This window comes from Fundulus heteroclitus, chromosome 21, assembly GCF_011125445.2.
Source record: "Fundulus heteroclitus isolate FHET01 chromosome 21, MU-UCD_Fhet_4.1, whole genome shotgun sequence".
NCBI lineage: Eukaryota > Metazoa > Chordata > Actinopteri > Cyprinodontiformes > Fundulidae > Fundulus > Fundulus heteroclitus.
Genome location: NC_046381.1, coordinates 13,824,433 through 13,839,221, shown reverse-complemented (window position 1 = coordinate 13,839,221; position 14,789 = coordinate 13,824,433). Strand labels below are relative to the sequence as shown.

At 41.0% G+C, this 14,789-nt stretch overlaps 1 protein-coding gene across 3 annotated transcripts; it reads right to left on the bottom strand.

The window, feature by feature from the left end:
* Positions 1-1,636: 1,636 nt before the first annotated feature.
* Positions 1,637-14,575, bottom strand: hhatlb (hedgehog acyltransferase like, b). Of its 3 annotated transcripts, none has more exons than XM_012880176.3 (12): positions 14,378-14,575; positions 9,034-9,160; positions 7,406-7,467; positions 7,202-7,315; positions 6,739-6,933; positions 6,450-6,659; positions 4,552-4,723; positions 4,259-4,403; positions 4,115-4,150; positions 3,839-4,040; positions 3,618-3,759; positions 1,637-2,167 (listed from the first exon to the last, which is right to left on the bottom strand). In XM_012880176.3, the coding sequence occupies exons 2-12, from the start codon at positions 9,137-9,139 to the stop codon at positions 1,965-1,967; spliced, it is 1,587 nt and encodes a 528-aa protein (XP_012735630.2). In that variant the 5' UTR covers positions 9,140-9,160; positions 14,378-14,575; the 3' UTR covers positions 1,637-1,964. The 3 variants fall into 3 exon arrangements, with proteins under 3 accessions (XP_012735630.2, XP_012735629.2, XP_012735628.2); XM_012880175.3 differs by having other exon boundaries at positions 9,034-9,157; XM_012880174.3 differs by lacking the exon at positions 14,378-14,575 and adding an exon at positions 10,886-11,037 and having other exon boundaries at positions 9,034-9,157.
* Positions 14,576-14,789: the final 214 nt, after the last annotated feature.

The window sequence follows — 14,789 nt, the reverse complement described above, 5'->3', positions numbered from 1 at the left end:
GAGTCATGGCGCGCTCCGACAGCTCACGAGGCCTCTGTGACCAATTCAACCGAGCCATGTGGTCAGTGAGGGCGAAGCACGTCCCACCTCTTTGGGAAAAACAGCGCTTTGAGGTGCGTCAGAACAAGGATTCAAGGGAGTGATGGGTAACTTTTAAAGCTCTTGTGAAATTCCGAACTCTTGACAACTGCCGTCCAAAATAGACCCGGGCGAATAAAATATTGTAAAACGATTCCGATGAAACTAAATGTTCTGCATGTCAAAACTTTATTCAGCTCAGCTCGTCTTTAATGATGCTGAAACTAGACCCGAAAAAACTGAAACAACCCCCGAATCGGACACGGCCCCCACTTCGTGTGTGCTCAAAGGCACCTCGGAGCTCCTTTACTGAGATTCTGGACCCATCTCTTCCCCAAAGATGGTAGTCATCTCTGTCCTTCCCAGGTTTATAATTGTCGCAGCCGATTCTCAACCCCCATCCAGTTGTTACAGCAATCCTTTTCATTTATTTTCCTATGAAGACCAAAAAATTTGGATCTTATGAAAAGTCTTCATGGAAGTGTCATACATCATTGTTTTGAAAATGTGCTCATGGTGGTAAAAGTATTCATTGATCTACAATTCTTGTCACTGTGCAACGTTTTTAAAGACAAATGCAATTTTCATGCAGCAAGCTCATCATGGTTTCTCCATCGTCTACTGTACTCTACTCCCCAGTAGGTACTGAGACATGCTATCCTGTACCTGTATCACTCTTTTGCAGCATCCAACAGGTTTACCTCCAGGATAGATTCAGCTCCATCCATCAACTCTGACCTACACTTTTCCATGCTGAAGAAAAGCACGCCAACAGCATGATTCTGCCACCACCATGCTCCAGTGTGGCAGTGGTGATGTACATAGTTTTTTTTAATTTATTTTCCTCCTCATATTGCATGTAGGCCAAAAGGTCTGATATTGGTCTCATCTTCCCTGAGCAACTTTTTCCACACGTTTTCTGTGTTCCTTACATGTTTTTAAACTTTATTTTTCCAGGCAAGAAATCCATTGACGTTGTTTAAAAGAATGTCCTGGCCAAGATGAGAAACGGCACAATGTACGAGGTGCAAACAAGCCATTACATTTACAAACTAACATCTTCTAGTTAAATAATGACTGCAGAAGTGTTTCTCTCAATTATTTTTTAACTCTCACACAAAGCTCCATATTATGAAATTCACAAATAATAGAGGTATAAGGGTCTAGTGGCTTCCTAGCTAAAAATAATATTTTTCCAAACCTGGGTTTTAATCCATGTGCCATTTTCGTTGCGCTGCAGATTGTAGCTTTGCTATCTAAACTCCATATCGGTCGTGACAACCACCTTTACTCACTACTTCTACTAAAGAAGAGTCGTGACACAGCCCTTGCAAACTCGAGGCGATTACATCAGCAGGACTGAGGGATGTTCGTACAAATCCACTTATTCTAGTAAAAGGATGGTTGATGATGTTAGTAGCATCAAAACATGTTGAAAATACCAGCTCATAAAAAAAAAAAAATCACAACAAAAAGCCAACCTTCCTTTTTAAAGCACAGTAAAAGCCTCGGATGTCATAAGTATGCTGAAGTGTCTTCATTGAGGAGATCTCATACATGAGGTTAAAAAGATTTTTATTAACGAGAAAAAAAAAGTAATCTTCCTGTTTCATATAATAATGACATTAGGGACATCTGTGCTTTTTTAATAAAACATTTATAGCTCCAGGACTGTACATTATGTTACATCAGTTATTACTAAATGCTTTTCACTAATTGTAAATAATCCCTTGGGTATAAATATGATCAATCTTTTTTTTAACGGCCTGTGGCTTTCTCGATTCATTAAACATTCATGTTATGAAAGCTCATCAGTACATAATGAAGGTTCTGATACTCTGGACTAGATGTTAGTCTCTGAACCATTTTAGCTGAACGTTTCATTTCTACTCCGCTTTTTCTTTGCTGGGATCAGCCACCGCCTGTGGAGCGTCAGCGGGAGGACCGGTGGCCGTGGCGGCATTGAGAGGGGGCGCAGGAGGAAGTGGGTCAGGGTCATCGATGAGGGCCTGTGTCCTCTCTCGCTCCTTGATCACTTGAACCAGACAGTAGGTCACAAACATGACGACGACAGTAGTTATAGGGAATCCTGAAGGAAGGAGAAGTTATAGATTAAAAAAGGCAAAAACTAGAGATGCACCAGGAAATTGATTTTCCCCTGATTGGTTATTGGCGGCCAGAAAATCTAAATCGATTCTTTTTCACAATCGGTGACGACATCATGACCAAGAACTCCCAGATTGCACCGACTGTGGATGTTGTTGCTGCTGGACTCAAAAGTTTTGGTGTCAGGTGTTTGCAAATACACTCAGAGGAAGTGCAGAGAATTAAGGAGCTCCTTTAAAGGAAACTATTCCTTCTATAGAGGCTTATTAGCTGTTCATTCAAGTTGCTGCCAGAGAGCAAGAAGTCTGCAGATTCTGATCATTTCGCACCGTTGCCATGTTATGGTTCTGGTCAACTCATAGCCAACTTCCTACCTAACCCTTAACAGGCTCTGACAAGTCAGTTGGTAACCAGGATTAGTTGACTTGATCGATCCAGATCCATTATCAATTCAAAACTCAAAAAACCCTGTACCAATTTGTGAATGTAACATACATAAGCACCAGGCGGGTACACTGGTCGCACTCTTCTGTGTTGAAGTTATACCTGCTGGACAAACATTTATAGTTGGACATTTTTTAGGATCAGTGGGATGTTTAAAAATTAACACAAAGGGAGCAGAAATGGTGTAAGAAGACTGAAGAGGAAATGGTATTTTCTACTGGAGACGAGTCGGCCGTTTATTTATCCCTTTCTCGCCCAATTAATGCTGGAGATAGGCACAGCCCCGTGCAATCCTGCAATGATGAGCATGGATGAGCATGGATGGATGTTATTTTTTTTCTTTTACAGAGGAGAGACAGACGTTGCCAGGTGCTGGTCATTTTGCACCTTCAGCATTTCATACTTTTGCAGTAATTTAGAAAATATATAATTTATGTCATGAAAACGAGCCGTCTGCTGCAGGATGTGTATTTGTATCCAGCTTGCTGTTACTGCATAACAGGAAGACTCAGAGCAAAGGTACAAGCTCTTGCTGTCATGAATCATGCTGGAGCTGTAAATGTTGGCAGACACCTTATACTTAATAACTGGGAGATTCCTTCATGTGATCCTGCTGAGGAGCGGAAGAGTAGGTAAGATGGTCTTGCACGTGCGCAGTTATTGAAAAATTGACTTGGGTGTTTCTTCCCTACATTTCTGGAAAAACCTTCAAGTAAAGCTAGCCACATAAATCACTAAAATATGATGTAAATAGTTTCAAATTCCCTACCCCACAGCATTTTCTATCCTTGTTTTAAAACAGTAAAATCATGTTTCAGCCCTCAAACCAAGTATGAAGTCACCTTTTCTTTACATGAATGATTAATGACCTCTCACATAGAGAACGCTGGAAAAAACGGTTGTCTATTATGGTTCTTACAGAGAAACTGAAACATCAAAATCAGCCCAAAAACTGTGATCGGTACATCTTCAAGTAAAGCCAAAATCACCTTTGAGAAGCAGTCGTTTGGCGACCAACTTGACAAAACCCAAACTATTCAGAGCCATAAGGTTGTACAGCACAATGCACCAGAAGTTGAACGTGTTGAAGATTGCTCTTATGCGGCGGGACATTGCCTCTGACATCGCCATCTGTTAACAAAAAAAAGACATTACCAACATCTTACTGAGGTATCCAGAATATATATATATATAAATTACAATAACAAACCTCAAAGGATGCAAACGGCTCCATGGAGAAGACCTTGGCGGTCCACAGTTCAAAGTTGAGGCCGAAGCAGTTGAAGAAAGCCCAGAATAGGACCACCTCGCAGGGGCCCAACCAGAGGATGGTGACGCCATAGGTGCAAAGCGTAGCCACCAGCTCCTCTACCACACTGTCATGCTTCCCACCCAGATAATCATAAACATACCTGAGGACGTAAAACCCATCAGAACCTCATACATTCAGCACGGCTAATATAATGAATAATCTGTAAAAGCTTACTTGCACAACCATTCATTAATCCCTCTGTCAAAGTGCCTGCAAAAAAAGAAAAAAAAGATACATTTGTTTCTTTAAAAGTGAAACCTGATGATATGATTTCAGATAATTAATCAAAAGGAAGGGAGCTTTGGAGCCCAAACGTACGTCTCAGAGAACACATAGAGCATGGTGATGCACTTTGGTGGCTTGGGTGGGTCCAGGTGATCCAGTCTGGACACCGTGTTGATGACTCCAAACATGACGGCTGCTTTCACCCAATCATAGACGAGGTTGATGTAGGCCAGACCCACTGGAAACATGCAGGTGCTTTAGTTCTGTTGCTAAAATAACATCTTTAAAAAAATCTGATAGAGACCGGCAGTAAAAAAAATAAATAGATAAACTTTACCTAGAAACACACAAACTAGTGAATTTTGATACATTTGTGTGGCACTCACCCAGAGCCCAGTCAGAGAGGTGTTTCAGGAGCTTTATGTCAGTGGGGATGGTGAGGAAGTACATGAAGTGGAAGAGGACGTCCACGGTGACGATAACTCCCAAGTGGATCAGACCCTGCAGGCTGATGTTCCACATCTCCCTTTCTTTTCTAGTCAGGTCAGACTTGTTGACCTGCAGAGGGCAGCAAAGACATGTCACAGCTGGTCCTAGAAGATGGAAAAGTCCAGTTACTTGCAAGCGTATTAGTACCCGTTGATCTATTTCACTTTTCTTTTTTTCTTTTTTCAAATTACAACCACAAATTTCAATGGATTTTATGTGATAGATCAACTCAAAGGGTCGCATCTGTCAAGTTAGAGAAAATTACAGGGTTTTCAACAATCTTTTAGAAATAAAACCCTGAAAAGTTCAATAGATACGCTGATGGACCACCTCTAGCTCCAATTGAATTGAATTGCCTTTATTGTCCCCCGTGGGGGAAATTACGTTTTAGTATAACCCATTAAGAGAAAGACAAACAAACATAATGGTTGAGGAGGAAAAAAGAGCATTTCTCCTATTGTCTAAAATTAAAGCTGCATGAAACTCAGGTATGTTTCTACACATGTCCCACTTCAGATGTGCATAAACACATAGGGACAATACTTCCAATTCTTCTTTCTGACGTTAATTGTCAAGTCTTATCGGTTGGGTTTTGGGCTGGAGGCTGATCAAAACCAATGTTTATCAACCCTGGTCCTCAGGGGCGACTGTTCTTCAGGCCTTAGATTTGTCTCTGCAGAGGCCTGTTAGTGAGCCTTTCATTTTGGCGTGTGGCAGCAGGGGAACATCCAAAACATGAAGAGAGAGGGTCCTGAGGACCAGAGTTCAGAAACACTGATCTCAACCATCTGGCTGAGCTTTAAAACTCTCACAGAGCTCTGGCTGGCTGATCACCTAAAATGGTAGGCCGAGTAAAGGAGAGCATTAATTAAAGAATGTATTCACCGCTCAGGTGATGGACATGTCGACAGAACATTAGTCATTTACACAACAAACTGGCCTTTAATGGAAGAGTGCCCAAAAGAGAACCAGTGTTAAGAAAATGTAGAATGTGTGGAGGACACTGCACTCTGAACCCACATGTCCCTGATGAAACATGGGGATAGCAGCATCATGCTACGGGAATGTTTTTATCCAACAGGGACCTGATGGCAAGGTTGTTGGCGCTATATATCGAATAAACCTGTTAGAAGCAGCAAAAGATTTGAGGCTGGTGCAAAATTTCTACTTCCTGCAGGACAAGGACTCCAAACATATGAACAGAAACTCAGTACATTGTTTCACATCCTAACCCTGCTCTAAACCTCTCCACAACTTTTAATTGACTTTTATTTATATAGCGCCAACGCATGTTATCTCAAGGCACTTTACAAAGTCACATTCAATCAAATCATCCAAGCAGCATCCACTCCTCCACAGTGGACAGTCGTCTGCATCGTTGATGGCAATTCCCCATAACGAGCATGCATGAAGCGACAGTGGAGAGGAAAACTCCCCTTTAACAGGGAGGAAAACCTCCAGCAGAACTAGGATGCACTGGATTTTATTTAGTGGTGTCAGTCTAAAAGGGGAAGGATCAAATGCATGCCACATCCTTCAGATAATAATACATTTTATTCTAAATCATTATGCTCTTTGCAAGGCACTGTATGAGGTAGCAACATATCAGGGGACGATTACAAGGGGAAAAAAAGATTAAATCAATACAATTTACCTTTAAATTTACTTTACTTTACTTCATAGTTACCGGATAATATTCACTATGGACAGAAATCTTATGCTGCCCACATAAAGAAAACAGTGCCATCTATTGCATCAAATGGGAACTGCTGTGGAAGAAACTAGATTCACTCACTTGCCCATAAAACTTGTCAAAGGTCATGATGGGTCCGAAGTAGAAGAAAGGGAGGTAGAAGTTGTACTTGAGCAGCTCCAGGATGCTGTAGTTGCCATCCTTCCTTTCGCAGTTTTCCAAAGCAAAACTCATGCAGCGCATGATGGTGAACCCGCAGCCTCCGTAGAAGAGGACGTGCCGCAGCTCAAAGTCTCCCTCCACAAAACCGGCCTGTGGGGAGAAGGCACTGTGATGCTGCACGCTGCTAATCACACGAGGGACTTAAAAAAAGATCGCCGGCATGGTTCACCTGCCAGGACACGAAGGGTTCGCACTTGAAGGTGGCGAGGGTGCAGAGGCCAGCGACGAAGCAGAGCCAGCGGATTTTCACTAAGGAGATGCTGTAGAGCAGGATACAGTGGGACAGCATGAGGGACACGTAGGTCCAACCCATGCTGGTCCATACTGCCAGCAGACCGTACACCATGTAAACCAGGGACCTGTACTGTAGGAGACATTTTTTACACAGTAAGGCCATTTTGCATCGAAACATTTTCTATAAGTCAGTTTGACGTCTACTCTCTACCGTTTACCTCATTATCTAAAACCTAACTATATAGGATAAACTGGACTAATCAGTCATCTCAGTTCATTCATGTCTATCAGCTTTCCTGTCTGTTCAGTGAGGACCCAGTCATGATCTGCAGCAGCTAACGGATTAAAACCAAACGAAAAAGCTGAATGTAAATCGTTTCTGGCTAAGTTTACGCAACCTGAGGGGCCAGCATGGTGCCGATCTTGGCAAAGAGCACATGACCAGAAAGGGCAAACAGGATGTGCTCTCTGAAGGTGGAGAACCACATCATCCACTCAAAATCGGCAGTGTCCTGGAGACCACAAGGTAAAACACCAATTAATTAGACACCATTTGTGTGTGTGTGTGTGTGTGTGCGTTAAAAGACCACAGTATCTCTTACCATTTTTCTCCCAAAGTATCCTGGCTTCACGCTGGCTTTAAATGCCTTTCTGTTTGCATTGGCTAGAAACCGTGACACAGGAAGGAAGTGAGAATAAAGTATATTAGTGAGAGAAATGACAGATAATTTGATTATTTGAAATTAAATGGCACAGTACTTGGTCTATAATGACAAATTTCTCCTGTTTTAAATGTGTATTCTTCATCAGACTGCAGCAAATACTGGTTCAACATAGAAGCTGTTGGCTCTTTGTCCTCTATGATATTAATAGTGACACCCGATCTACTGAGCGCGCTCTGCATAGCTCCAAGTCTTTACCCTCACATTGTGAAACTGCCACATGTGTATACTGCACATTCTGCATCATCTGTCCGTGGAGACACTCTCCTTTTTTTTGGTTAATCATGATCAACTGTCTGTGAAATTACTTTCCCCTTTTTGTAACTGGATTAAAAATATTTTCATTTTAATTCTGCATTCATCTCATGTTAACCTCTCTTTATATATATATATATATATATATATATATATATATATATATATATATATATATATATATATATATATACATATACATATATATATAAAATTGTCATGTTATCTTCTTGTTTATTTATTTTATCTTTTTTAAATTTGATATTATCAGTCAAGTCACCATACCCTTATTTATTTTTTAGTATACTTTCTATTATCTGTCAAGCCCCCCCCCCTTCATTTACTTATTTCATGATTTGTATTTTATCTCTAGTTTTATTCTGTTCTTGCTGCAAAGTTACCCTTCTTTTACTCATTTACCTTAATGTTTTTATCTGTATTCTTTGTCAGTGAATAATTGTTGTTGGGTTTTTTTAAATACATGTTATTTTAAAGTTATCTACAAATATGCTTCATGCTTATTCTATCTGTAAAGATTCAACATACAACACGTGCACACATGTTTATAACTAAACCACTTCTGCATTTGTTTATTATAGGCTTATAGCCCCATTCTTTTTCCTTTTACCTTACTTAATGTGTGATAAACAATAATTAATATAAAATATTTTAACAATTAGTTGGATTATATTTGTGCACTTATGCTGACCAGCTAGTTCATGTTACATGTTTAAACTCAAACAGAGAATGGGCTTTATAATGAAAACAAGGTATCAATCAAGCAGCGGTTGTGTCATTTCTTAAGTGAATATAAAAGTTCAATTTCTTTATGTGGGATGACTAAATACTAAATTAATCTATAACTAGCACTGTTCCTCTATGCTGCCACTCATACAGAAGTATAGCATGGGGTCATTCTGCTGTGTGGAAAATTGTAACTTTCAGGCACATTGTCCAAAAGCTTAGCTTTTCCTATTTGTGTGTTTTGTGGCGTTTTGGCCAATAAATAAATCCCAGTACCAGTTTCATTTATAAAGCTTATAGAGCCATTTATAAGTTGTCTGTAGGAAACAGTAAACAAAATTACAAGTATACACGATAAATGCTGTGCTGATGAGATTTTACATTTTGTTGAAAGTTTTATAGTTTCACATACATTGTCTGACAATTTTTTTTTTTTTTTTTTTTACAAAACTTGATGACCTTAACACAATTTTGTCTGGTTGGGCATAAAAGCTCTTCGGCATACTTACAGCTCGACACTTCAAAGATCCAGCTGGCGGCCCAGAACATGGCCAGACACAGCACGGTGTTGTAGAAGTAGAGCTCATACTTGGGTAGAGCAGCTTTGATCCCCATGACGAAAAGTTTTGGAGGCTGCTGAGAACAAACCACAGTCAGTGCAGCTCACTTTTTTCCCCCCAATTAGCTTAACAATATCCCTCTGAACAACACACAGAGGACCACAGGGTTTCCCCATAAGTTGTACAACCTGAAGGCCAAAGAACACTGTGACTACTAACCAACCTCCAGCCCCTTTTCGATTTCTTCAGTTTTCACGCTTTCAAGTCAGACCTAAATGTTTGAGATGAACCAACAAGTCTCTATAGCAGGCAGGAAATACAGAAAAAGCAGTGTTCAAATGCTGATTTCATGTATTTGGGGAAGGGGGTTCAGATAAATCATGACTTAACTGTGATTAACCATATTTCTTGGTTAGATTTCACAGGCCACACCTACGCCTGATCACTGCCAAACCTGTAGAATCAAAATGTCTGAGATGGAACCTGCCTGACGACACGAAGTAGGCCTAAAAGCTCAAAAAGCAACACAATGGCGCTGTGATCAGAAAGGAATTGATGAATCTTCTGGAAAGCGAACCAGAGTGAGAACCACTATCCTGGATAGGTGTTGAAAGGTTTTCAGAAAGAACTGAGCAAAAGTTTAAGCCTGGTTGCTTTTGCGATGACCCAGATAAGTGAGAATTTGCACAGGCTTCCCAAGATTGGCTGGGAAACCAAACATTACTCTGAGAGTGGATCAGAGACTCACCCAGGAGTCCACAAAACAGCACAGAACACCATCTAAAGCACTACAGACCAAACTTGCCTCGGTTAAGGTCACAATTAAACAAAATGAAAGAGAACCATATTATTATTAGACAAAAAAACACTTTGAACCACAATGAACACAAAGAGTCGTCTCACATTTGCCAAAAGACATCATGATTTCTTCCCCAAAACTTTTGTAAAAGATGTTCTGGCTAAAACTTTTTGTCCCGTTACATCTGGCAGAAAACTGTCACAGACTTGCAGAAAAAGGATGTCATACCAACAGTCAAACAGGTTGTTAGTTTGATGGTCTGGGACTGCCTTGGTGTTTTAGGACCTGCCCATTATTGATGGAACCACACATTTTGTTCTCGACCAGAAAATCCTGAAGGAGAACATCTGGCTTTTAGTCAGTGAACTTAAACTCAGGTGTTCCTGGGTTATACAGCATGGTAAAACCAGCAAGTCCAACCCTGAATGTCTCCAAGACGACGATGACGGTTTTGGAGTGGCCTAGTCAAAGTCTCAACTTAAATCTAATTCAAATGCTGTGGGAGAACCTTAAGTCCTCCAATGGGGCTGAATTAAAACAATTCTGCAAAGAGGAGTGGGCCAAAATTCCTCTGCAGAGATATTTAAAAGTCTTTGCCAGTTATTGGAAACAGCAATTATTATTGGGGACAATTACATTCTAACAATCAGGTTGGTTGGTCCCGACAAATAAGATCACAATTTAAACACTCAGTTCTATACTTCTACCGGTTTCATCTTTTATCTGGTCTTGAAGATTTAAGTGTGACAAAAAAATACCTTTTCATGACCCTTTAACTGAGTTAAAATATAAAAATAAAACAATGAAAACTCTCTCTTTCACAGCTCTGATTCATTAGGAAGTTTTGGGTAACTGGAGTGCAACAGAAAAGTTAACTCAGCATAACCCAAAACACAGGTCTTCTTATATGACAGGAAGAATCATTGGTTTCTGTCATGTTGCTCACCAATGGCTTAACAGGATAGAAACCTTGCCTTCAGCTGAGCCTCACACCCACTTTACCTTGAACCTGCTGCGCTCGATCTGCCTCGCAGGCTGGAAGCCAGATTGCATAGCAAAACACACATCCAACCTTTCAGAGCATCAGCCTGGCTGTATCGCTGCAGACATGTTCGGTTCGATCGACAGGGGAAACCCAGATGTGCTGCCTTCCGGTTTCATGATTTTCTGGTTTTGCACGCCAGCCTATACCAACGACCCGAGGCGCACAGATGCAGGAACGCCTACAGGTTTCCTGCTCGTTTGTGTCACACATGTCTGTTGCAACCTGTTGCAAATTGGAGGAAAATTTGGAGGAAATTGCTTTGATTTTACTCTCTAAGGAAATCAAAGCGGATTGATCTTCAAGGTTAAAATGTGCAAAAAAGGTGGTGGAGCTTATGGCTGTCATATAATGATAATTATCACAGCTAAACGTTTACATCTCCGACTGCGTTTACTCCCACTAAACTGAGCAATCAAGCGCTTCCTTAGCGCCACCAGGTGTTTAATTAGCGTCACCTGGCGCCACAGCCTCAACATAAAACGAGAGGTAAACGTTTTAACACTATTTTTAGCAGAACTAGAGCATCATTCGCAACCCTTATTCTGTGAAGAAAATCGTTCGCTTAATTTTTTTTCAGTAAGCCTACAAAAAAAGTTTTCTTTTTTTTTAAAGACTTTTTGTAGTGGTCTGGCAGACAGAGAGGGGGAAAAAACGCAGCTTCAGTCAGTCCGACACCTGAGGAAGACGCGCCAAGCCGCAGGTACAGCTTCTCTCTCCTGCGCCACTGCTACCTGCAGCTCTCATATCTGCGCCAACAAGCTCGGTGGTTTGTTCCGACATGTTGAGTGTTTTTCCTGATAAAACTCAGAGGTAGAACCGCTCCGGCAGGTGACATTTGAAAGAGGCGGACAAACGTTACGTTAACGGGCTGCGCTGTTTTCCTGACTTGCTCGCTGCTGACGTCACGACGTCTCTTCGCGCACGCACAAATATAATTTGAAACTCATGTGGTATAAACTGAGCTATCTTATCTGAAATATATAAATAGTTAATTTAAATGTAGAGTTATTTCTCCTAATAATAAATATTTCTGCTTCTGGCTGCAGTAATGGTTGGTAGCATTGCTGCCTTGCAACTAGAAGGTCCTGGGTTCAAATCCCAGCCTGAGGCCTTTCCCTCTCAGAAGATGGGGAAAAAATTGCAGAAAGTGTGATCAAGCAGCCTGGATAACTGCAGTCTTGAGAAGACTGAAGCAAAACTAGTTCAAGAGTTTAAGGGCGATACAGAAAATATGGACTGAGGTGGAAGCTGGTGTTTCAGGAGCCACAGACGTGTCCAGGACATGGACGACGGCTGTTTCTTTCCTTCTGTTAGTTTGCTGTGACTCTTGTTTTATGTTGCTCCACTGTTTTCTCATGTCCGAAGGAAATGTGCACGCTTCTCTCTGGTGACAAACCTTATGAAGATGTTGATTTTTTTTTTTTTTTTTTTTGTTTTCTGGCAGAGCTCAGCACCTGCCAACAGCTGCTTTCATTATAAAGGTATTGCTGAGCTCGATTTGGCTACAGCACATTCTGCTCACACGAAGCACAGATCTTCAACCCTGGTCCTCAGGACCCGCTGTCCTACATTTTTTAGGTGTGTCTGCTCCAGCACGCCTGAAACAAATAATTGCATGACCTCTTCAACAGCCACCAAAGGCTGCAGTCTTCTTCATCACCAGTTTATTTAAATCAGGTGTGTGTGTGGAGGCAGGGAAACCCCTCCAGCATAGTGGATCCCAGGGGACCAGAGTTGACTACCTGTGGCATAGAGGACCCATGGTGAAGATGAAAGGAACCAGAGACGGCGATGCAGATGACCTGAAGGCCATCATTAAAGCAGCCAGGGCTTCCTGATCAGCTTGCCATGCTGCGTTGATCCAGTAATTGATGGAAAGGAAGTCCTGACCAGGTATTTACTACACACACTGTAGCTGCAGGTGGACATGCCTTCTACATGCAAAATCCTGACATGCATCTATAGAGGCTGACCTGGACCCTCAGGGTATTAGATTAATTGGGTTCCCATTGTTAGTTTGTTATAATCCAGGGCTCTGGAACCTGTGGCTCAGGAGCCGCAGTTGGCTCTTAATAACTTTGGCTCAAAATGTTAAAGCACCATAGTAATGCTGTTAAACACTCATGCAGGATTTAGCAGTTTGGTGTTTTCGTGGAATAACTGCGTTGAATTTTCACGACAGAATGAAACTAAAAACACCTGTGATATTTATCTAGATTGGAAACCGTCTGCTCTTGTTGGCGAATTTTTCACAAACATTAACATACCGCTGGAGAAAATGTTTCCATCCTGTTGTTGCAAATGTCTTGGTTTTTATTTATTTTCAACTCTAAAAACATAGAAATAAGGCGATGGTTCTTCAAAAATGACAACACATTTCCTTCAGTAGAGTTTAATTAAAAAATAGATGTTACTTTTTTTGGCTCCGAACAGATTTTATTTAGCTGGACTGAGGACAAAAATGGCTCTTTGGATTGTAAAAGTTGCAGGTCCCTGTCATAATCAAACCTAAAGTTTGACATTCTTAAATGTTTTATTTTCATGCTTTGTTTTAATAAGTATATTTGCAGCATGTCGGAACACAGAAATTTGGGTTAGCTCGGGTAAACATGCCCCCACCTGCAGTTATGTAAGAGGAGGTGGAGGCAAATCATTCATTCAGGCAAACTATGTTTTAAAGAGAACTTTTCTTCATTACAGCACTACATGCTGCCGGAACAAAGCAATATCCTGTGAAGGATTAATGAAGTAGTATCCTATTTGAATTTTATGGTTTTCTTTTACGACTCCTCCAACATTGATCACAGATTACAGACCACCTAAACAACATGCTGCTTTTATTTCTGACTCTACGTGTTTATCCTTGAATTGTAGCTGATTTTATTAAGTCATTTATCTTCTGAATATGTGAACATGTTAAATTGTATATTTTTCAACATGCACGACAACCCCCCACACAATGTCCTGAGATACAAAATGTTGTTCATTAAAAATGATCAAAATCAACAGAAAAGCACTTATTAGCTTCATGCCTTGAAATTAATTACCGCAATAAATTGGCTGCTGTTATTAAATCCTTATTTACAGATTCTCCTGAATCAAAATGACCGTTTGTGCTTTTGTCTAAAAAGGTGTCCTGGACAACAGACTGGTCACAATAGGGGCAGTATAAAGTGTCCACAACGTGCAGCTGTCTGCTATTTTTAACCAGAGTTAATTCTTGCTCTGCAGCAGCCTGACATAGCAGGAATATATGGTGCACAAAATCAGAAACTAGACTCTCACTACTTAATGAGCAATAACCTGGACTTCTATTATTTTAAAAAGTCTAAATGTAAAGAAACCCGCTCTCTTTTCAGTCCCCATGTTGTCCTTTCCAGCCGCCTGGTGTCAAAATTCCCCACGGTCACACAGCTTCGTTTGTCCTCAGCACCTGTTGTGATACTGACCTTGAACGCAGCGGTTGAGGGCCCAAAGGAGTGTCCCGGTAAAGTTTCTTTACTTCAGATGAAAACACAAATTAAATTTAAAAAAAAAAAAAAAAAAGCAGAGGAAAAAATAAAATGTAAACTTTAATCTGTGCTGCTCATCCACAGAGCGCAGGGTGGACGTTGGGTCCCTCTGACTCCCGGAGAGGGAGCTGCCACTGGCTAAAGGTGAAGTGATGTATTTATACTTTGACCGGTGACAGCGGGGGTGGGACAGGACTGCTAAATCAGTATAATAGACTGTGGGCCATGTGATGATACAAGATGGCTATGGGCTTTTCTTTTTAAACTGAGCATCAGATTTCCTTCACTGTTGCACTCCTAGTATGTAGACATGTTTTGAGAAGTTTGTGGACGGTCACCAGGGCTTCGT

Bases quoted from the DNA above. Each gene is read 5' to 3' on its own strand.
- hhatlb (XM_012880174.3), bottom strand. From the start codon at position 10,936: ATGCAATCTGGCTTCCAGCCTGCGAGGCAGATCGAGCGCAGCAGGTTC. The intron at 7,468-9,033 runs GTAAGTATGCCG...CACGGTTTCTAG, and splicing joins GATCTTTGAAGTGTCGAGCT to CCAATGCAAACAGAAAGGCA. The intron at 7,316-7,405 runs GTAAGAGATACT...TGTGGTCTCCAG, and splicing joins GATACTTTGGGAGAAAAATG to GACACTGCCGATTTTGAGTG.